Below are 23,255 nucleotides of genomic sequence, written 5' to 3' on the forward strand. Positions count from 1 at the left end.
CTCCTCCTCCTCCTCCTCCTCCTCCTCCTCCTCCCCTTCTCCTCCTCTTTCTCCTCCTCCTTCTTTCTGGCAGAGTCTCTCTATGGAGCCCTGACTGTCCTGGAACTTTCTATGTAGACCAGGCTAGCCTTGAATTCACGGAGATCTTCCTGCCTCTGCCTCTTGAGTTCTGGGATTAAAGATACAGCCACCTCTCCACCCCCTGTTTGGGGTTTTGTCTTTTGAACAACTGGCTCAAGTAAACATGCTGACAGCGTAGAGAGCAGTTGGGTTCACTTCCTCATTCCTGGGTGTCAGATACCCCACAGACTGCGGGTGGGGGGAGATCTGCATTTCTCCAGTTCAAAGCAGAAGATTGGAGTCTTCCCCGGCCCCATGAATCTCAGGACTTGTCTGACCCCACCCCCCTACCCCCATCCCAGTTTGCATGGTCATTGTAGTGGCCCTGAGGACCAGCTCCCAGGGCTATGTTTTGGGGCTCTGGGGAGCTCCCCGTGCAGGCGTGACCTTTCGTTCTGCGTTGTGCAGGGGCTTTCTGTTCCTCATTGTTAAGCCCTGACGAGGTTGTGGTTTGTTTTTTTGTTTTTTTGTTTTGTTTTGTTTTGTTTTTCTCTGTTCAAAAGAATAAACAGGTCTCAAGGTTGTTGTTGAGGGAGGGCTGAGTCCCATGTCAGCTACTGGGGCTCGGGTCGCACATGGCCGAGAAGAAAGCACCAGAGATCTTATTCGTAGTGAAGCTGGGGACTAGGAGGGCCCTGAGAGGCAGGAGCTGAAGGCCATGGGCGGGTCAGTAACACAGTCCAATTTGGCTGAGGCAAGGCCCTTTCCCATCAGGCCCTCTGGGTCTGGCAGGAAGTTGTCCCCTAGCCAATCAACCATTCTCTGGGCCACTAGAAACTGCTCAGGCTCCAGATGAATTAGGGATTCCCCTGATTACCACCACTCAGGACACTTGAGGGGATAAACTCTAGGACTGACAGGGATACTGTTCCCATAGGATCCAAGCCACCGACAGCCCAGCCCGTTTGTGGCGAGGGAGGCTGCTGTTTGAGGAAGTGGAAAGGGTGGGGTGAAGGGAGAAGGTACTTAGTTAATGACAGTTTCTCGAGGAAGGCTAGCCTGGGAGTTTTGTGGGGGACACTTAGGCCATCTATGTTGGCATTCTGTTTCTGGTAGGTGCAAGAGGAGCTATGGCTCTGTAATTTCTGGGGTTCAGGGTTCCCCGAGTTTCACTCTGTGTGTCCTTCCTCATTCCCTTCTCCTAGTTTATCTTACTTTGTCCATGGGTGGAATAACCAGACTGGATGGAGTCCAGCAGAGGATTCTCTATGCCTGGGGAGAGTTCTTTCTTATCTTTCCTTTTCTCTTTTTGAGCAGTATGACTCCCTAGCCCAGAGGGCCCCCCCCCCAGGCATAGAGGGAGTAACCAGCACTTCTTTGCTTTGGACACAGGCAGCGAGGCCCCAGGCAGTGTGGAATGCCCTTGTAGTGGGTACTCAGCCCCAGTGGATCCTTTTGTTGTGAAACGGAAGGGGGACGTGCCAGGATAGTGTGCGTGCACATGTGTGCATGTACTTGGCTGTGTGCGCCCCTGTCCGGAAGGAGCTGCAGTGACCTTTTCAGACGGGGTACCCAACATGGCTGACTCTGAGACTTTTCCCACCCAGCTGCCTCCATGACCTCCCTGGAGAGGCTGGCTCTGTTGGGGGACAAAGACAGGCCAGGACGGCAGGTGCATTTCCGTTCAGGCTTCTTGGCCCTGGTGCCCAGGGTGAGGATCTCTCCTTCAGAAAATGACATTGGAATTACTACCCTGCTCAGGGTAACAACTTCTGATCTCTCTTTTCTGTCTGGCTCTGGGTAGCATAGCTCACGCTGCAGCCTCAGAGCCCCCGCCCCACCTGGGGATACTGGATGAATATAGAAACAAGGTAGGGGCCTGCATTGGGTTGTTCATCCAGGGCAGGTTCTGGGTGGTGGCCTGCAGAGGAGACACACTCCGAAGGCATGTGTGGACTTTGGCCAGGGGTCTCATGAGACATGTAGAGCCCAGGGGCAGGACCAGAAGAGCGGAAGACTGTCCACATCAGGGAACCCCAGTCTCTTGAGTCATGACCCCTGGTGGATTCTAGCTGTTGTCACTGAGTGGCTTGGTGATGAACAAGGAAGAACACTGAGGGGACAACACACGTGTCACTTGCTGCTGAGACCACGCCACTGGCCACAGGACAGCTTAGTGATGTTCCCCAGACAGTGCTGGGGATGGAGGTGGAGGGAAGGCGGAGGGCAGAGCCACAGCCCACTGATCCTGGGCGTTTGACCAGTCTATCCAGACCGGTTGAGCCCAGTGTTATAGCCTTCTCTGACTTGTTTACTGCCATTGCTGGGCAGTTGGTAGATATTTTGTGGATCTCTCTTGCCCCCATGGAGTTATTCAGTCAGGAACTGAAGTCCAGAGAGGTGGAGACATTTGCCTGTGATCTACAGCTTATTTTAATTTATTTGTATGTGTGCTTGAGTGTATATATGTGCACGTGTGGGTGCAAGTACCTGTAGAGGCCAGAAGAATTCATCAGAACCCCTGTAGCTGGAGTTACAGATAGTTGCGAGCCTCTTGGCATTGGGAATGAACCTGGGTCCTCTACGGAAGCAGCAAATTCTGTTAACCACTGTGCCATCTATGCAGCTCCAAGTCCATTTTCATAAGAGTAATTTCTAACGGAGATGATATTTAAACAATTGAATAGTTCAGTTGTGATGTTACATTTCCCAAATACACTATGAGTGAAAAATGCAATAAAATGCAATGCATGCAAATAAAACAATTCAGTTGTTAGGGGAAAAGGAAAAGAAAAGAAAAGAAAAGAAAAGAAAAGAAAAGAAAAGAAAAGAAAAAAAGAAAGTGAAACCCTGCCCCTCTGACTCTACCTTCATCTGAGAAGGCAGGAGGACTTGCCATGGTTACTGATCCAATGAATGTTCATTGAACTCCTATTGCTCGTGTGATGGAAGCCTGTTGGTACAATAAAAAGTATAAACCAGTCCTCAACTTTGACCTAGAACCATTCCCTGGTCATTTTTTAGGTGACGTCAGCAGGAGCTTCAAGGATGCTGGGTGTGTGTGTGTGCACACCCTCTTTGCACTTGGAGATCCACTCCTGTGTTTCCTCATGAGGTCACATGCTTGCAGAAGTGGCTAGCTCATGCTTGTCCCTGAAGGCTCAGATTGCCATCCCATCTTTTGGAAGGAAGGCTGGAGCTCAGGCAGGCGTCAAGGGTACTGGGACAGGCACAGTGGTGACAGCTGCTGCTGCTGCTGCTGCTGCTGCATTCTTCCCGGGCTCCTTGGGGATGTGAGAGAGGGCCTTGTGTTTCTCACTGCTGGTTCTGTGCCACGTGGGTGCTGTTTGTATTTCCTCTCCTCCCCACCTGTCTGCCTTTCATAATTATTTGTTTAGAAAAGTAGCAAAAAATATAAATGTCCCTGATTGTGTGTGTGTGTGTGTGTGTGTGTGTGTGTGTGTGTGTGTGTGTGTACACTGCACGCATACAGGGAGCCAGCAGGACTCAGATAGAGTCGGATCCCCTGGAACTGGAGCTACAGGCAGTTGTGAGCAGCCACGTGGGTGCTGGCAACGGAATCCAGGTCCTCTCCAACAGTCACAAGTTCTCTTAACCATGGAGCCATCTCTTGAGCTCCTCCTTCCCATCATTCCTGGCTTTGCTGGTTTCTCAATGGAGGTACTTGGCACAGCCATTGAAAACATGGGCAAGAGAGGCAGACAGGAGCCAGGCTCAAATCTCTGTCACTGGCTCTGGGACCTTAGGCAGGTGATAGATAAGCCCTCTTTATAACCCCGTTTCCTTTCCCTACAGCGGTCATAGTCCGTGTTGGCTGGTTGTTGGAGAATTGCAATGATACACCCATCTCAGGCTCAGTTCTTCAGGAAACAGAGCCTGAGGTGTGGCTTCTTGTGACGGGAGAAGGTTCTCAGGCAAGAGGGTGGGGTGGCAGGATGTGGCCACAAAGCCACATGGTTGCCAGCCAAGAGGTATGGGCGTTGGTCCTGGTTTGGGGACAAGGTATTGCCTCTGAGCTGGAAGCTTGTCAGTCAATGTTGAGGCCATTGGCCTGGCAGGGGGAGTCTGAGGAGGGCCAGGACCTCTTACTGGTCCAGACCATCCCAGCCCACAGGACTGCGGCACCTGTGTGAGGAAGCACACAGGTTGCTTTCCATCTTGTATTAACTTCCTGAGGCAGCTCTGCCATGGCCTGTGTCAGAAGCTTGGGTCTAGAGGTGGCAAGGCCACTGGCTCTTCCCTCTGCATCATAAGTGCCAGCATGTGAATATGTGTGGGCACTCCTGCGTGCATATGCACGGATGTGGGTCAAAGGCAACATGGTGCCATGTCTGAGCAATGACATGAATGTCAGAAGGGGCACATCTATGTAGAGAGAGTCCAGAGGAGGAAGAACCTACAATGTAGTCAGGGGGTACGTCTGGGAAGAGCTAGACCTCAACCAGAAGGACAGAGGGACAGACAGACAGGCATCCTAGAAGGAGAACAGCTTTGAGTGGAGGACCTCATCACTGTGACCAAAGCCACTGTCTTTAGAAACTGCACCTTCTCTGAACCTTACTGGGACTGGCCCAGCAAGAGGGAAGGCCTAATGTAACCCACTCCCTGGCCCAGCCCCTCCACCTGCAGACGGCATTGTGTCCTGCTGAAGAGGGAGCCAGCAAGGGAAGAGGCTAGGACTCTACTCTCTCAAGCCTTCCTCCTCCCCCAAAGCAAGAACCCATCCGTGAAGCCTGGTGACAGGTGTCCTGGAGCCCAGAGTCACTGTGCTGATGACCGCCTCTTTTGCTCTCTTCCAGATTACCTTGACACCCTATGCGTCAGAATCTGGGGACCTGTGCCAGAAGCCAAAGGAATACTATAACAAGAATGCCCAGTTGTGCTGCGCTGCGTGTCCGCCTGGTGAGAGGCAGAGAGAGGCTGGGTGTTTGGACGGTGGTGCCATGGAAGGAGTGCTTGTCCAGGCATGCGGAAGAGGGCCTTTAGTTCCCACTGGGCTGCTTCTAGGGACATACGTTAATCATCTCGCCCTGGGCTTTTACATATGATGTCCCTTCTGCTCAGCACTCTTCTCCATGTCCCCTCTTGGATAATACATGCCTACATTTTAGATCCTGTCTCCTTGCCCAAGAAGCCTGCCCCTTACTGCCATGATGGCCTGGTACTTCTCCTAGCCCCACTGTGTGCTCCTCTAGGGTACAGACTGTAGCTTGGTCCCTGTGGAATTCCTAGCACATGACTGGCCCATAGAGGTGTCTGTACATAATTATCAAGTGAACGAATGTGTGCCCATTTCATAGATGGTGTATCTGAGTCCTAGCCCCAATGAGTAGCTGGCCCTCAGTGCTGAGTAGCCAATCAAGTCTATGCCCTCACTTGAATAGTATTCATAATGCACCTACTGTGTGTTCAATCTGCTGGGATTATAGCAGGATGCCAGGCAGATATTCCTGCTCCCCATCCTCGTGGAGTCTACTTTATTTCTTTTTTTAAAAGTAAGATTTATTTATTTCGATTTTACACATATGGGTGTTTTGCCTGCATGTATGTCTGTGCACCACATTCATACAGTGCCCTTGGAGGTCAAAAGAGAGCCTCAGATCCTTGGAACTGGCAGCACGGATGGTTCTTAGTCACCAGGTGGGTGCTGAGGCTCTAACCAGTCCTGTGGAAGAGCAGCCAGTGGTCTTCACTGCCGAGCCATCTCTCCAGCCCGTGTTGCTCTCTAATGGAGGACAGACACATTGCCTAAGAGAGACTGTGGTGCTGTCGGCCAGGGGGTGCTCTGATGGAGAGAAGGCTACACAAGGCTGATGGAGACAGGCAAGGTTATGTGCTCCAGGTGAGGCTGAGTGGTCCAGGAAGGTCTCTCTGAGCCCTGCAGGAGGGATGAGAGCCAGCCACGCAAGCATGCAGAAACAGTGGCCAGGAAGTGAGTGGAAAGCCCCAACGTAGGAGCCTGTTTAGTGAGCTCAGGGAACCTCGAGGTTGGTATGTATGGTCCAGAGTAAAAGAAGAGAGTGATGGGAGACAGGGATGACGAAGGAGGGCTGCTGAGGTGGCTCAGTGTGTAAAGGCACTTACTATGCAAGCCTTATGACCTGAGTTTGATGCCTTGAACCAATGTGGAAGTAGAAAACAGGTCACACACACACACACACACACATACACACACACAGAGTAACAACAACAACAACAACAACAATAACAATATACATTTTTTTTTTTTTGGTTTTTCGAGACAGGGTTTCTCTGCAGCTTTAGAGCCTGTCCTGGAGCTAGCTCTTGTAGACCAGGCTGGTCTCGAACTCACAGAGATCCGCCTGCCTCTGCTTCCCGAGTGCTGGGATTAAAGGCGTGCGCCACCACCGCCCGGCAACAATATACGTTTGATTAAGCGAAATGAGCAGAGTCACCATGACGGATTCAGATTTTATTTACCGGAGGCTTTGTGCCATTTGCTTGAAACCCAGTGGGTAGGAACACAGGAGCATGTGTGCATGTCACCCTCCACAGTCACAGCGAACAGTGGCTTTTTTATTGACCAGCAGAGTGTCTTTAAGAAGTTACAAGCAGGGCTGGAGAGATGGCTCATTGGTTAAGAGCACTCACTGCTCTTCCAGAGGTCCTGAGTTCAATTCGCAGCAACCACATGGTGGCTCACAGCCATCTATAATGAGATCTGGTGCCCTCTTCTGGACTGCAGGCACACAGAGAAGGAATGTTGTATACATAATAAATAGATTAGCGGTGAAGTTGGCAGAAAAGGAACAGGGAGAGGAGCTGGCTTAAGAAGAGAAAACAGACACCTTAAAAGTTTGCCTTGGCGTTCTCCCATCCCCCAGACCTTCAGGGATACCGTGCCCTTGGCTCTGACAGGCTACCCGGCACGACATCTACGTTGCTGTTGCCACCTCTTCCCTATGCTCCGTACAGCAGGGTAGAGGGTTTTAAGCAGCTATCAAGAAGACAGGCGCTGGCAAAGCAGTTGCTCCTCCAGTGTTACTGGCTGGCAGTAGCTTTTCCTGGTGGTGGTGTTTCAGCCGCCCAGAGAGGGCAGAGAGGAAGGTGAGCTCAGAGGTGGAGATGGTGAGGGCCCAACAGACAGATAGAGAGCGCTGAGTCCCTGGGGGCACTGACGCATCATCAAAGGAACTTCCTGGCGAGGGTTCTGAACCCTGGGACCCTTGTCTTCTCAGGCCAGCATGTGAAATACTTATGCACCAAAACCGCAGACACCGTGTGTACCAACTGTGAGATGGGCACGTACACCGAACTCTGGAACCGTCTTCCCAAGTGCCTGAGCTGCGGTTCTCGCTGTGACCGTGGTGAGTGACCTGAGCGGGTGGTCCCAGCATCTTCCCCGGTCACTAGCCCTCCAGCCTAGGAAGGTGGGTGAAGTTATCTGGTGGATGAGCCAGTTGTTTTCATCTTCTGGGACCTGAGTGGCTGGAGACAGCTCTTTACCACATGTATGTATTCATGGGGTTGGAACCTGGGGCTTCATGCAGGTAATACAATCACTTTTTAACTGAGCTACAACAATCCCCAGACCTTTTTTTTTTTAATTTAAAAAGATTTATTTATTTTTATTGTATGTGTATGGGTATTTTTGCTGGCATGTAGTGCCCATGAAGGCCAAAATGGAGCATCAGATCTTCTGGAATAAGTTAGAGACCTTTGTTAGACACCATGTGGGTGCTGGGAACTGAACCCAAGAATAGCCAGTGTTCTTAGTTGATGAGCCATCTTTCAGCCCCTAACTTTAATTTTCTTTGCAGTTTTTGGGAATTGAACATAGGGCCTGTGGTGCTTCATCTCTAGGCTGTATCCTTCCATCCTTAACTCTTGAGACAGGATCTTGTTCAGTGGCTCAAGCTGGCTTTGAACTTATGAATTGCCTGCCTCAGCTTCCTGGGTTTACAGGCCTGAGCCCCCAGACACAGCTTTCAATTTAGATTTTTTTGTTTATTTTTTTTAAATTTTTTTTTCAAGACAGGGTTTCTCTGTGTAGCCTTGGCTGTTCTGGAACTGAGCTAGCTCTATAGACCAGGCTGGCCTCAGACTTCACAGAGTTCCATCTGCCTCTGCCTCCCGAGTGCTGGGATTAGAGGTGTACGCCACCACCGCTCGACTGTTTCCGTGTTTTTTTGAGATGGATTTTTACTAAGTTGTCCAGGTTGGCCTAGAATTTTCTAGTAGGCCCACGCTAATTTTAAACTTAACAGTCATCCTTTGGCCTTGGCTTTTCCAGTGTTGGGATTGCATGTGTGTGACACCTTACCTGGCCACTTACAGATGGCATTTTCCTTCTAGAGCCCACCAAATCTCCTTTGATCTCTGTGGTGGGTGGAGGGGCGGAGCCATCTCTATGTCAGGTTGAGGGTGTAGAACCGAGGAGAGCAGGGGCGTGTGTTCATACTGGTGGAGCTGGGAGTACAGACAATGGCCCCCGGGGATATTGTGGGCAGGGTCCTTTGGGCCGATGCTGAGGGACCTACCAGCTCTGTCAGGGAAGGCAGAGCAAGTGAGTGGAAGGAGAAATGACCCTGGCTGTCCTTCCCTCCTCCAGACCAGGTGGTGACCCGCAACTGCACGAAACAGCAGAACCTAGTGTGCACCTGCAAAGCCGACATGTATTGCGCCTTGCCAGGGAAAGCTGACAGCTGTCGACAGTGCATGAGGCTGAGCAAGTGTGGTCCCGGCTTCGGAGTGGCCAGTGCGAGTAAGGACCCTCCCCCCTTTGTTTCCCACATGAACATTCCTGAGATGTCACAGGCATCAACCCCTCAGCCTCACCTAGGAACCGGCCCAGTGGCTGCCAGGTCATCTGTTAGGTGCTGGTTAAGCACCCTGGTTAAGCACCTGCTGACATTAGTGTCTAACCTGCTCGCCTGGTTAGACACCTGCTGACATTAGGGTCTAACAGATCCAGGCATGAGTCACATAAAGCCCTAAGTTGGTAAGAAATCAGACAGGGTAGGAAGGTAACCCTGGAGAGCAGGTCTGTGTACATGTGTGGGCATGTATGTACATGGATGTGTGTGTGTGTGTGTGTGTGTGTGTATGTGTGCAGACACAGCTGTGGCCCCAGTGCTAGGACACTCCCCAACTGGTTGCATGAAGTATGCATGTTGGTGACAAGGTCTGGATTTTCTCTCCAAGGAGCTGCAAATGAGAACGTGGTGTGCAGGGCCTGTGCCCCGGGGACATTCTCTGACACCACTTCATCCACAGATATGTGCAAGCCTCACCGCAGGTGAGTATTCAGAGAGCAGGGAGGGTGACCCCTGGGTGGCTGGGGCCCAGGATGTAGGACGGCTAGTCACCCTTTGTCTCCTGGACTAGATTCTGGGTCAAACAATGGATGATTTGAGCAGGAGCCTGACATGGAGGAGGCAAGGCAGGATAGGGTGACTGGGTGGAAGTGTGTGTGCGTGGGAGGGGGTGCTGCTAAGAAGGCATGACTCGTCCTCAATACTTGATTGTTGACATCCTTGTCCTCCAACCTGGCTCACTGTCCTCTGTGAGTTCCTGACCAAATACTTACTTCCTCAGATGTAACATCCTTGCCATTCCTGGAAATGCAAGTGCAGATGCAGTCTGTGCACCTGAGTCCCCAGCTCTGAGCACCGTCCCACGGGCAGTCACTATATCTCAGCCAGAGCCCACAAGATCCCAACCCCAGGAGCCAGAGTCAGAGCACAGCCAAATTCCACCCACTGTCTCTCTCTTTGAGACAAAAGAGACCTCCCCTAAAACTGAATCTAGTACCACGGGTGGCATCTCTCTTCCGATTGGTAAGTCCCTGTCTCCAGAGTGACCCATCCTGGCTTGCAAGACCACAGTCTGAGCTACTGGGGAGGCTGAGACAGGAGAACTGCAAGTTCAAGGCCAACCTGGGCTACAGAAGGAGTTCAGGGCCAACCCGGATGACTTAGTCAGATCCTGTCTCAAAATAAAAATACTTTTAATAAAGAGCCAAGGATGCAGCCCAGTGGGAGAGTGCTTGACTAGCTTGGGGTTAAGTCTCCAACAAAAATAAAATAAAGTATAAAAGAGGCACTTTCTCTCCTTCCTTCTCTCCTCCTTTTTTGCTTCTCGAAGGTTCCCTGTGGGTGAACCTGGGAGCCTGGGCTCTGTCCTTCAGAGCAGATCCAGGTGTGGAGGAGTTGGGCCTCCAAAGGCCTGATGTTGTCATAGCGAATCCCTGGGTGGGATGAATGTGAACCTAAGTTCTGGTTGCTGGTTTTGATGAACCCATGTGGCTTACAAGACTATGGACTGGCAGTGTTTCTGGCTGCCCTCCTGGGGTTAGCATGGCACCAAGCTGGAAGGAAGCCCCCGACTATGGCCCTCTGGCTGCATGTGTTTCACGGATGTTTATCTTTGGTTCACCCCTGAATTTGAGGACCTCGGGCTGGACTTGTGGATCTCAGCCCCAGCCCCAGCCACCTGGCACCCTTGTTTCTGAGTACCCTGCCTTCTTCCTAGGTCTGATCGTTGGGGTGACAGCTCTGGGCCTGCTGGTGTTAGGGCTGGTGAACTGCTTCATCCTGGTGCAGAAGAAAAGTAAGGGCTCTGCTTCCTTCCTGCTTCCAGACTCCCTGCTCCCCTCACTGCTTTTCTGGGTTCCTGGATGGGGGAGGGACTGGTACAGAGCTCTATACTATCACAAACTCAAATGGATCAGGAGACTGCAGTTCCTTAGGAGCGTAGAGTCTGGGGAAGAAGGTACATCCTCTAACCTGGCCACTAGAAGGTAATGTCAAGGCTATCTCAGGGAATTGAAGTTCAGGATTCCTTTACAGAAAACCTTGGGTCTCTAGGATTCTGTGATCTGGCCTGGATCTCCGTGGGTGGAGTGTGGTTGAAGCAAGGCTACAGCACAGGCTGGGCCCGAGGACAGGAGGGACATTTGCAGAGGGGGGCGGGTTGCTAAGAATAGGATGGGCTCCTCTGTGGGCGTTACCTGGCAGGCAGCTACTCCCTGGGCTGTGCTGGCTCCACCAGCTCCACCCCAGCCACGCTGTGTCTGTTAGGATAGACGAGCTGAAGAAGCCCTACTCCTGACTTGTCCCCCTCTCTTCTTTGTAGAGAAACCCTCCTGCCTGCAAAGAGAAGCCAAAGTGGTGAGTATCCCTCTGTGGTCGTTGTTGTCCTCCTCCTCCGGTTCCTTTTCTAGGGTGCTGGGTCATCATATAAGCAGCATTGGATGGATGGGCATGGTGGTGTATGCCTGTAATCCCGATAGCTGGCGCAGGTAGAGGCTGGAAGATCAGGAGTTTTAAATGCTCCATCAGAGCCAGCCAATGTCTTGCTACATTCTGGTTGAGAAGAAACAGGCCAGCTCTTTCCTGGCTAGGCATAGCCAGGCTCTTTTCCTGAACTGTGCCCGGCTCCTCACTGGTCCCCATGAGTAGGGCACCCCCCACTCTTCATTCTGTAGCAGAGGAAACGGGACTTAAGAGCTGCTATCACTCTTGAAGGGCTAAGAGTTAGGTCTATGGTATGTCCTGGGGCTCAACCCCTTGAGCAGGTGGGTTTGGCAGACACCTCCAAAGCTGTCTCACACAGGCCTATCCCAGCAGGGCCTGCTCTCCAAGGTTGGTCACCAGGAGTTGGAGAGTCTAGATGCCACCCTTTGCTCTGCCCTGTACCCTCCCAGCCTCCTGCCTCAGAGCCCTCTCGGGAGCCCAGTGGCAGTGTCATCTGTGCTAGCGTGAGACTGTCAGGCAGGAGCAGCAGTGAGTGACTCAGCCCCTCCTCCGAGGGCTGGGAAAGGAGGATTCTTTAGAACAGCAGCAGCAGCAGTGAGTGACTTCATCCACGCTGCCCCAGTTGTGCCCATGGCCTCGTGTTTAGCATTGTCCGTACTGTGCTCAGGCCAGCGCTGTGCTGAAGTCTTACAGACTCTCCCAACCTGTGTGAGTACTGCATCCAACTCTACAGTCTTGGGACACATGGCCCAGACACTCTTAAGTAACTATCCTGAGGTAGCATAGCTGATGGGCGTGGCTTGGAACATAAACCTAGGAATGGATCTCAATTCCTAGCATGCAATTACTGGGCCTCTCTCAGGCATGCCCACATGACCCTACACATAGAGACACCCTTAGCTCTGAAGCCTACAGGAACCAGCCATGCCTCTGCCAGTCCCAGCTCTGCATAACAGGCTCAGGCCCAGAAATGTAGGCAGTGTCAGGTAAACTGAGGTCCTTGGTGCTCACTCAGTGGGTCCCCTGCCTGAGTCACAGGCTATGATGGTATCTGTGCTTGCAGCTTGTAGCTCTGAGCAGGGAGGTGACTGTGACCTTTGGGTTTTTTTTTTTTTTCTCTGCTTGACTCTAGCCACAGGCAGAGATGGGGAGGGCCAGCTAGAAAAGTTCCTTCTCAAGAGCTGGTGACTGTGACATTTATGAATGCCTCTGCAGGGCTACAGGGGAAAGCTGGGTCCAGGGTCAGACTGTGAATTAAAAAGGCCTTCCATCCCTTCCAGACTGGGGTACCTGGCTGGCAGGACTCCAGGGGAGGCAGGAGGATGCAGCATGTATAATTTCCACATGCTGGCCTGGGTTCTCTTGCTGTGCCCATCAGCCAGTGTCATTCCGAGAAGGATTCACCTTCTATGGACTTTTTTTGCCTCATGGAGACAGCTTGTACAGCATCCTTCCAGTCCCGAGTCAGAAGCCGTGGACTGGGCAGGAATCAAGGCCACAGGACACACGTGGGCATCTAGGAAGCCATAGCAGAAGTGGATAGGGTCCCCAGACCATATCAGTGACTCTCTAGAGAGCACCAGCCTCAGGAAGGATAGCCAAACTATTGCTTTTGTGCAGACTACACCTGGCACTGTGCCTCCCTCTGAAGGAAGATCGGGGGGAGGTCCCAGCCCTGGCCTGGCTGCTTTTCCAGCTGGTGTGGACACAGTGCCCTTGGAATGGTATATCCGGGTCCTCCACACAGGTTGCTGTGAAAAGGGATTTTGTCTTAAGCCTCTAGAGCTGAAACCCAGTCACCCAGAAAAGGCACGGTGAGTTTTAGCTGACTGCACTGTGTCCTAATCATGACCTTGGGCAAGAAATCCAATTTCCACATCTGCAGAGCCGGGGTGGCGCTGGGCTAGACTGAGCTTCTGAAGGAACCGAGGTAGCTGTGACCCAGGTATGGCACTCGGCACTAGGTACTCAGGTCACGTACAGTCTTGCCGTTATCATTCTGTAAGAAGCCACAGGGAAGCCACAGAACATCCTCTGGGTGAACCGTGGGAAGGGGGAGCTGAGACAGGCCGGTGAGGAGCCCTGTGAGTGGCCTGGGAGAAAGGGTTCCCTGATCTGTGCTGATTCATTAGACGGAAGGAACAGAGGGTAAAGGTGTTACGCTTTGAGGACCAAGCCTGACCCCTGGGACAGCTACTTAGTCCCGCCTGTTCTAATGAAACAATGACGGTGGCTCGGTTGCACCAAACTTGTTTATTTATGAGTACTAAAACTCATACTTTAGGTTTGGGGGATTTTGTTATTTTAGACAGGGACTCATGTGGCCCCTATTGGCCTTGAACACTAACTGAGGATAGCTTTGACTTTCTGATGCCCCTGCCTCAGTCTCCCCACTCCATCAGTGCTGGGGTTACAGACATACACCACCCCACCCTGCATGTGTGGTGCTGGGGACTGAACAGGAGCCCTGTACATAGCCTCTAGTCCCTTCTGTTCTTGCAGAGAACATGGGGTCAGTTCCCAGCACCCACATCGGTGGCTCACAACCACCTGCAACTCCAGTTCCAGGGGATCCGGTGCCCCTTTCTGTCCTCCAAAGACACACACACACACATACACACACTCAGAAATGTATACAACTAAGACTTTTTTTAAAAGAGGAATATTACTATCCTTTTTTTCTTTTTTAATTGGAACTATTTAAAAATATGTAAAAGCATGAAGGTCATTTCTGGCTGGCAGGCTTTGCCACCCAGTGAGTGGTACTTCTGTCAAATTCTCTCTTATTTTTTTCTTGTTTTTTTTTTTTTTTTGGTTTTTCGAGACAGGGTTTCTCTGTGGCTTTGGAGCCTGTCCTGGAACTAGCTCTTGTAGACCAGGCTGGTCTCGAACTCACAGAGATCCGCCTGCCTCTGCCTCCCGAGTGCTGGGATTAAAGGCGTGCGCCACCACCGCCCAGTGCTTCTGACAAGTTCTCATAAACAGTCCTGTGTTGGGCTTACATCACAACTGTCCTTGAAATCCCCAGCTGTTTAGTTTTCACAGCAACCCGAGGACATAAGCTACAATTGTTCCTTACACACAGAAACATGGAGGCCCAGAGAGGTTAGGTAACTCTTTCAAGATCACACAGCCAGTGAGTGATAGTGTTATGAATTCTGGATTCAGAATTCAACTCTTAACTACCAGGCTGGGGACATCTCCCCACGCTGACTGATGGCCTTCCGAAAGTCGATTTTTCCATTTCCTCGTGTGGACTGAGGGTGTGGAGACAACGTGTGGTGTGGGCAGAAATGTGTAAACTGTGGAGTGTGGGTGACGGGGTGACAGGTGGGCAAGACCCCAGCAGGGGGATTAATAGTCTCCCTCTTCCTCCTAGCTTCACCTGCCCGATGAGAATTCCCGGGGTGCGACTGGCCTAGAGCAGCAGCATCTCTTAACCACAGCACCCAGTTCCAGCAGAAGCTCCCTGGAGAGCTCGGCCAGCACTGGGGACAGAAGGGCGGCACCTAAGAGCCAGCCTCAGGCAACAGCCACGGAGGAGGCCCAAGGGACTCAGGAGGCCTGTGCGGGCTCCAGGAGTTCAGGTAAGAGGCAGGAACCAACTGTCCCCCTCCTGCTCTGTGCAGACAGGTGACCCCTCCTCCTACCCATTGAAGATAACCCAAGAGGAAAATGTCTTTAACACACCTGGCAACCGTGATGATTGGTAGCTGTGGTTCTGAGCCGCCGCCTGCCCTGGGTGGAGATTCCGCTAGTTCAGAGAAAAGTCCAGGATCGCAGTGCTAAGCGCAGTGTCTGTGGAATGTGTGTATCATGTTCCCACGGCTGAAAACTTGAGTCAGACCTCTGTACGTCAGGTTCACGTGCTTTCCTTGCCTGATCTCTGCTAGTGCCCTGGAGTTGCCCCGTGGGGCTAGCCTTGGCTATCCCCAGCTTACTCCTGCTGCCTGCTCGTGGGCTGTACAGTCACTTTGGATTCTGGGTTCGGCACCACCTTGCCCTATACCAGTCCTCTCACCAGCCAGACACTCCTGCCTTGTGTTTCAAGTCTCCCACATCACACGGAGAGTATTCTCGCACCTTCCCCCCACGCTGTCATCCCCTGCCAGTGTGGCAGTTCCTCAGGAACCCCAAGGCCATGCCTCCCTTCCAGAGTATTGTCTGTCTTCTTCCTCCCTTTACTGGCCTGTGTGATTACCAAAAGCCAAGATCCTGCTTACATCCCTGGGCCCAGCACTGGTCTGGCTAGATTTGTTTTGTTTGTTTGAGACAGGGTTTCTCTGTAGCTTTGGAGCCTGTCCTGGAACTAGCTCCTGTAGACCAGGCTGGCCTTAAACTCACAGATCCACCTGCCTCTGCCTCCCGAGTGCTGAGATTAAAGGCATCCTCCAAGGTTCTTTTAAAAAATATAGATTTTTTTATGTATATGGGTGTTTTACCTGTATGCATGTCTGTGCACCATGGATGGAGGCCAGAAATGGGTATCAGATCCCCTGGAACTGGAGTTACAGATGACTGTGAACCCGTTGGGTGCTGGGAATCTAACCCAACTCCTCTGCAAGACCAAGTGCTCTTAATTGCTGGGCCATCTCTCCAGCCCTATTCTTCAGAGGTTCTACTCACTATAGCTCACTGAGGGCGGGTCACTTTGGGCCAGAGGCACAATGTGGGGACCTGTTGCGTTTACATGGTGTGCATCTTACCCTATAATCTAGGGCAGCGACACCATTGCTATCTCTAGTGACTGCAGCGAGTCCCTGGTGGGGTTCCCCAGAACCCTGGGACTTCCTTTGTTTTGTAGTGGAAAGGTCAGGTCTACTGGTCTTTGTAACCCACCCCCACCCGCAGCAACACTGACCAGTGGAGCAACAAAAGTAAACATGAACATGGATTTGGTCATTCACCCAGAGCTGCCCGACTGCCTTGGGACCATGAGAATCCAAGCAGGCTCCTTAATCCCTTGATCCTATGTTTCCTCATCTGGTGATGAGCCATGAACCTCCTCGGCATGCTGATGAGTGACTATAGCATTGTGGCCACATTGGCGCCTGTCAGCCAGCGGCCACAGCTGCCTCCCACACTCGGCCTCCTCTGACACCCACATTCTGCGGCTCCACCAACTGTTGTGCCCTGTGTTTGCCCATGCAACCTCCCTTGCCTGCAGCACCCTGCCCCCTGCCTACCCACAGAAGCAATCATGCCTTTTTTTTTTTTTTTTGCCACTGGAGTCCCCAACCTCAGAAGCATATGAGGTTGTCAGGGTCTCTCGGTACAATCTGAGGATTCTCTGTGCCTGCCCTGGGACAGAGCAGATGGCTCTCAGTGTTTGCTCAGTGAATACATGTACTCATTAGAAATGTGAATTCATCTTTCTTGGCTTCCCTTCTCCCGTTGTGTGCCACTATGGCTTCTTCCTTGGCCCCTGAGGATGTCTACCCATCTTTTCTCCTTTGATCTCTGCCCCCTCCTCTTTCTTATCCTAGATGTCCTGTACCCTGACTCCTTGGCCTCTCCATTGCTTTACTCTCCCCTCCCTCCCTTCCTCCCTCCCTCCCATTGACACCTTTCTCTACTATGGGAGCCCGTCAACCTCAGAGCTGTGCCCACCCACCACCACAGGTCATAACACGCAAAGGCCGTGGTAACTTTACATGACCACCACAATGTCTTGTCATAACATGCAAAGGCCATGGTGACATTACATGACATTTGGGTGCTGTGGAGGCCCAGGATAGAGATTTCTTTGTGGTCCCTTGATTTTAGCTCTTCCTTTCTTTCTGGTGTATTTAAGGTTTCTCTGAGCAGAGTGGTTGGCTGGCTCCATCCTCACCTAAGCTTCCCTGCGCTCCAGCTTCTAGGAGTCAGGAGCTAGGCTGAATAGCCAGCTGCTGCTGCTATTGGCCCTGGCAGGTTGTGGAGACTCAGCAGCAGTAGCAGCAGCAACTGACATACATTTGGGGGAACTGTTGTGTGGCAAGCCCCTCTTGCCACCCCCTGCTAGTCTGGCATCTACTCCTCACCAACTTAGGAAACTTAGATGCCCAGAGGGGCCAGGCAGGAAAATGGGGGCACTGTCCCTGACGTTTGTTCTGTCAATGGCGTCTGCGTCTGTATATCCCAGTGCAGGGATCAGACTCCTTGTGTATGGTAGGTAAGCCTTTCCCACTGAACTCTGCCTCCAAGCCTGGAGCTTCAAAATACTAACCCCTGAAGTTTAAATGTCAGTGGTCAGTTCGCTTAAAACACTATCATTGCTGGGCGGTGTTGGTACACCTTTAATCTCAGCACTTGGGAGGCAGAGGCAGACAGATCTCTGTGAGTTTGAGGTCAGACTGGTCTATAGAACTAGAGGACAGCCAGGCATACACAGAGAAGCCTTGTTTTGAAAATAAAAAACAAAAACAAAAAAACAAAAACAAAAAACACCACCCCCACCCCCAAAGAACCCACTATCACCAAAATCAAAATGTACTTAGCCTGTTAGAAAGTCCCCATACTCCTTGATTCCAGGTCTGGGATGTGGGGAGGGGCACAGGGTGATGGACAGGGAAGGAATAAACTGTGTCCAGAGACGGGAGGACAGATAGGCTTAGTGGAGAAACTGGACTTTGAAGTACACCTGAGTGGCAGGAGGGAGGGCCTGTGAGCAACAGGAGCTGTCCAGGCTGAGGGAACAGCATGTGCCAAAGCCCTGAGGTCTAACGTATGCAAGGAGTAGCAGGGAGCTGAATGCAGTTGGAAGACCTGTCTGAGATGCTGGAACATCAGGAGGGTAAAGAGACTGGGTGCCATTTATGTAAGGCTTCAGGGGCTCTGTCAAAGACCAGCAAAGGTGGCTCCCAGCTTCAAAGGGCCAGCTTTGGAAAACTGCAGAGGTCAGTGCAGGAGTCAGGATCCGGACAGAGGCTAATCATGCAGTTTAGAAGAGGGGATGAAAGCCTGTGTGGCTGGCACAGGGCAGGCAAGGAAGCTCAGCTTACTTTTTGAAGGTAGTCGCTGGTAGACTGGTTGTGGAATACAACGTAAACATTGCTCAAGGCTCCGGGTCTGACTGACTGAGCAGAAGGGTGACTGGAGATGGAGACAAAGTGCAAGGTGCTTTTAATTACCTAAATGCAGATTTCTTAGAGGGATGCATGGGTGGAGTCCTGGTTACTCTCACTCAGGGTCTCCAAGAGCTATGGTGCCTCAAGATAAAGCAGTGACCAACACTCATTGCAGCCTTTAAAAATATGTACATAAATTTCTTCTTCTTCTTCTTCTTCTTCTTCTTCTTCTTCTTCTTCTTCTTCTTCTTCTTCTTCTTCTTCTTCTTCTTCTCCTTCTCCTCCTCCTCCTTCTTCTCCTCCTCCTTCTTCTTCTTCTCCTTCCTCCTCCTCCTCCTTCCCCTCCTCCCCCCCTCCTCCCTTCTTTTATTTATGACAGATATTCCCCAATCTCTTCTGGTCAAAAGTTCTTTGAGAGCCGGGCAATGGTGGCGCACACCTTTAATCCCAGCACTCGGGAGGCAGAGGCAGGCAGATCTCTATATGTTCGAGGCCAGCCTGGTCTACAAGAGCTAGTTCCAGGACAGGATCCAAAAGCTACAGAGAAACCCTGTCTTGAAAAACCAAACCAACAACAACAACAAAAAGTTCTTTGAGACAATTCCATCTGATTTAGCTAATTGGAGAATAGAATCATCTGACTTGCCCATCCTACAAATGGCCCCGCAGATAGCATAGGTTTGTTTGTTTGGTGGTGTGAATGTCATGGCTGACACTTTCCAGTAGTTGTGAGGGAATGTTCTTTACCAGTCTTGGCCATGACCAGTCTCCTATAACTGTTTCCTATTTACATGCTGGGTTCTCTGCTAGGGCACAGTTCTCTCTCTCTCTCTCTCTCTCTCTCTGCACATAGGTACAGGTATGCTAATGAACCCATGTGCCTATGTCTAGAGGACAACCTAGGTGTCATATTTGGGTGGCCATCTACTACCCAAAGTTTTAAGACAAAGTTTCTCAATGGCTTGGAACTCACCAAGCCAGCAAACATCAGCTGTGTCCCTTTCTCCACCTCTCAAGTATTGGGATTACAAGTGTGCCACCATGTCCAGCCTCTTTATGTGAGTTCTCGGGATTGAACTCAGGTCTTTGTGCTTGCAAGAGAAATGCTTTACCGACTGAGCCATCTCCTCAGCCCGAGGCTATGTTCTTCTTGGAGTACTTTTGTGTACTTTTGTCTGCTTTAGATAATTGTCTCCTGTCAGCCATATGGAGAGTTGGGATGGGCAGCTGGGAGGTGAGCGAACAGAGGCACAGGAGGGTAGATGACGTGTCTGATGCCATAGTAGAGGTGAGCTAGAATCTTTGGTCTCTTGGTCCTTGGTCTACTGTTCTCTCCCACATTTTTTTTTTGTTTTGTTTGTTTTTTGAGATAGGGTTTCTCTGTGTAGCTTAGGAGCCTGTCCTGGAACTAACTCTTGTAGACCAGGCTGGCCTTGAAATCACAGAGATCCGCCTGCCTCTGTCTCTTGAGTGCTGGGATTGAGGGCATGCACCACCACTGACCAGCCCTCTCCCACAATCTTAACCTACCTCTGGGACAAGAAGCAAACTGCAAAGACATCCCTACCCCAAGACCCCCAGACTCACACCTCCCCATCTTGTGCTTCACAGATTCTTCCCACGGCAGCCACGGGACCCATGTCAATGTCACCTGCATTGTGAACGTCTGTAGTAGCTCTGACCACAGCTCACAGTGTTCTTCCCAAACCAGCACCACAGTGGGGGACCCAGATGCCGACCCCTCAGGATCCCCGAAGGATGAGCAGGTTCCCTTCTCCCAGGAGGAGTGTCCTTCTCAGTCCCAGTGGGAGATCCCAAAGACACCACTGAGCCATGAGAAGCCCTGGCCCCTTGGTGTGCCCGATGTGGGCATGAAGCCGAATCAACAAGGATGGTGTGACCAGGTCACAGCCAAAGTGGCCTGACCCCTGCAGGGGCAACGCCCTGTAAATGGACTCCCAATCCTTTAGAGCCTCAACCCACAGAACTTCATGACTCTTTCTGGGACCGTTTCCTTTAGCAGCCTCTACAGCCTCTCTTGCCGGTCGAGTGAGGGCTGAGGCAGCCAGAGTGGCGGGAAACTCCTGCTTTGGTGTTCCATGGGGCAGTCCCAGCAAGTCCTAGCTCTTCTGTGACCTCTGAATCTCCTGGGCTGTGGCCTGATTCTGGCTTCTGAGAGGCCCCAGCGTCTTTCCCTCCCAAGGAGCTAACATCCTCATCCATAGGCTTGGAGAAAGGAGAGCACACCTCTTCAGCCTGAACACTGGCACCGCAGGGCGGTCCCAGCAGGAAGGAGGAAGTGGTGGCCTCATAGGGCACAGGGGCCCTTGAGGTTAGTGCTAGACTCTTGCTTGGGAAGTACCTCCTCCAAATCCACCACAATCCTTCTGATGCAAGAATCAGATGCACAGAGGCCCTGACAGGCAGGGTTCCTCTGCTTCAGGGTGCTGGGGTTGTAACTCAGTGGCAGAGTGGCCTCTTGGCGTGCCTTGGGTTCGATCTCCAGCTCTATAGGTAGAAAGTAAGTACATGCAGCAAACACCTGGTTTGCATTCTCTGCCTTTGACCTTCACTTCAGTGGGCACGCAGAGGGCTCCAGCTCCTCTCCCCCTCCCCCTGCCTTCTAATGAGCCCTTCCAAGACCACGCCTTCCTTCAGGGACTCTCAGGGACTGTAGAGCTCCCAGGCCCCTGCAGCCACCTGCCTCCTCCTACCTCAGCCTGGACCACTCCCTCTAACTCCCCAATGCTTGGTACTGTACCCACTGTGACCCTGAGTGCATGTCTGTTGTGGAACAGCTTGTGGCATCAGGTGAACAGCCCATCCGGAAGAAGCTGAAGCCAGTGATTTTGCCGAAGGACTCTTAACCCGTTTCCCCATCAACGCACTTCCCTAGCATGCCCAGATCAAGGAAGGAAAGGGGTCAGGAGACTCCTTAAGAGGCAAGTTCAGTCTCAGGTGCTTGGATTCCATGGTCACAGATTCCACTGGATATGAAGTTGGTAGTTAAACAATTGGAGATTCGTTACCATGGATACTCAAAAAACTTAGCACTCTGGAATCAAGACATAAGACTTCTGGTTAGGTCTCTCCACAGCGTCAGACTGAAGAGGCTATGGAACGTGTCTGTCCCCTGGTGGCCAGTCCTGGGATGACCTCGGGTTTCCTTGGCCACAAAAGCATGGATGAAAGGACTATTTCTGGGTGTTGCCTCAGCGCCCCCCATGCTTGTGTGGATCCCAACACAATGTGCTAAGGAGCGTTTGCACTGTATGCTGGGTAGAATTCCTGCTTATAAATGCTTTTGGTTGTTTCCACACTGAACCCTGGCTGTGTCTGGGGGCTGGTTTGGGCCCTCCTCCAATGTGTGAGGAGAGATGGGGGTCATGTTAGTGAGGCCCAGGAGGTCCATGTAGCGAATGGTTCTGGAGCCCCCACCTTTACAGTTGCTCTCGTTCAGAACCTGGGCGTCTCCCACTTGTAGCCTGTGGCAGCTGAGGGAACTTCCAGCCAGCTGGTCTTCAGGTATGTCCCCCGACTCCTACTCTCTCACCTAAGTCTGGCCTCCTCATTGTGTTCTGGGAAACCCACACCACAGGTCTCAGCAATGGCTGTAGGGCAAACCCATCCCTGAGTGCTTAGACCAGCTCAGGGCACTGTGAGCAGAGGCCGGGGTCCGGGAACAGTTTGAGTGGTGACCTCTGACACATTCCTGAGGGATGAACAGCTTTCCAGAGCCTCTCTCTCTTTTGTGTGTGTTTGTTGAAGGGAGGGGGGATGGAGATGTGGAGTAGGGTGTGTGGGGGCTTATATATGTGTATGTAGTGTGTATGTATGTGTATGCATTTTTGCATGTATGTGTGTTTCTGTGTGTGGAGGCCAGAGGTTGATTTGGGGTGTTCTTGGTCACTCTCCATCTAATTTCTTGGTCACTCTCCATCTAATGTATTAAGGCAGGGGCTCACATCTAAAGCCAGAACTTGCATATTTGGCTAGTCTAGCTTGCTTCAGGGATTCCCTGAGCCTGCCTGTGGAGTACATGCCCGCCTGGCATTTCCATGGATACTAGAGATCTGAATTCTGATCCTCATGCTTGAGTAGCAAGCACTTTGCCCACTAAGACGTCTCTCCAGGTGCTCCCCTTTTAATAAGTTCATGATGGACTGGCAAGATGGCTCAGTGGGTAAGGGCGATTGCTGGCAAGCCTGAGGACTTGATTGGATCCTCGGGACTCCTGCTAGTTGTCCTCTGACCCCTCCACACGCATGCTTCTGCACATGTGTACATGTACATACACACAATAAATGTAATAAAAAATTTTTAAATAAGTTGATCTTATTATTTTATCATTTTTAATTATCTGTTTATAGACGGGGATCTTTCTATTTTCCCAAGCTGACTGCACATCCCAGGCACCTTGAACTTGCAAATTCTCCTGCCTTAGCTCTCATAGTGCTGAGATTATAGACATGTGTAAACATGCCGGGATTTTTTTGGCATCAAATTTTATTTATTTATTTAATCTTTTTTTTGATAGGTCTTATGTATTCCAGCCTGGCATCAACTTTGTCTAAGGATGACCTTGAACTTGGTATCCTCTTGCCTCTACTTCCCAAGTGTTTATATTACAGGTGCTTTCATACTGTGCCTGGCGTGTGTTGTGCTGGAGTGAACCCAGGGCCCTTGAGCGTGCTAGGCAAACACAGCCAACTGAGTACATGCCCAGCCCCAAACTTTACTTTTTGTTTGTTTGTTGAGATAGGATCTCGCTAAATAGCTCTCCATATCCGGGAACTCACTCTGTAGACCAGGCTGGCCTCGAACTCAGAGATCCACCTGCCTCTGCCTCCCGAGTGCTGTGGTGAAAGGCGTGCACCATCACCGCCCGGCTTCCCAAACTTTACTT

At 51.4% G+C, this 23,255-nt stretch overlaps 1 protein-coding gene across 1 annotated transcript in view; it reads left to right on the forward strand.

The window, feature by feature from the left end:
• The window catches only part of Tnfrsf1b (TNF receptor superfamily member 1B), a 34,551-nt gene extending 12,281 nt beyond the window's left edge, over nt 1–22,270 (forward strand). The window contains exons 2-10 of the mRNA XM_038335280.1: nt 4,881–4,983; nt 7,281–7,409; nt 8,654–8,806; nt 9,247–9,340; nt 9,640–9,881; nt 10,576–10,653; nt 11,179–11,213; nt 14,680–14,887; nt 19,961–22,270. Coding sequence (XP_038191208.1) covers nt 4,881–4,983; nt 7,281–7,409; nt 8,654–8,806; nt 9,247–9,340; nt 9,640–9,881; nt 10,576–10,653; nt 11,179–11,213; nt 14,680–14,887; nt 19,961–20,274 — 1,356 coding nt within the window. The 3' untranslated portion in view covers nt 20,275–22,270. The remainder of the gene's footprint in view (nt 1–4,880; nt 4,984–7,280; nt 7,410–8,653; nt 8,807–9,246; nt 9,341–9,639; nt 9,882–10,575; nt 10,654–11,178; nt 11,214–14,679; nt 14,888–19,960) is intronic.
• The last annotated feature ends 985 nt before the right edge of the window (nt 22,271–23,255 follow it).

The sequence above is a fragment of the Arvicola amphibius genome, chromosome 6 (genome assembly GCF_903992535.2).
Source record: "Arvicola amphibius chromosome 6, mArvAmp1.2, whole genome shotgun sequence".
Classification (NCBI taxonomy): Eukaryota; Metazoa; Chordata; class Mammalia; order Rodentia; family Cricetidae; genus Arvicola; species Arvicola amphibius.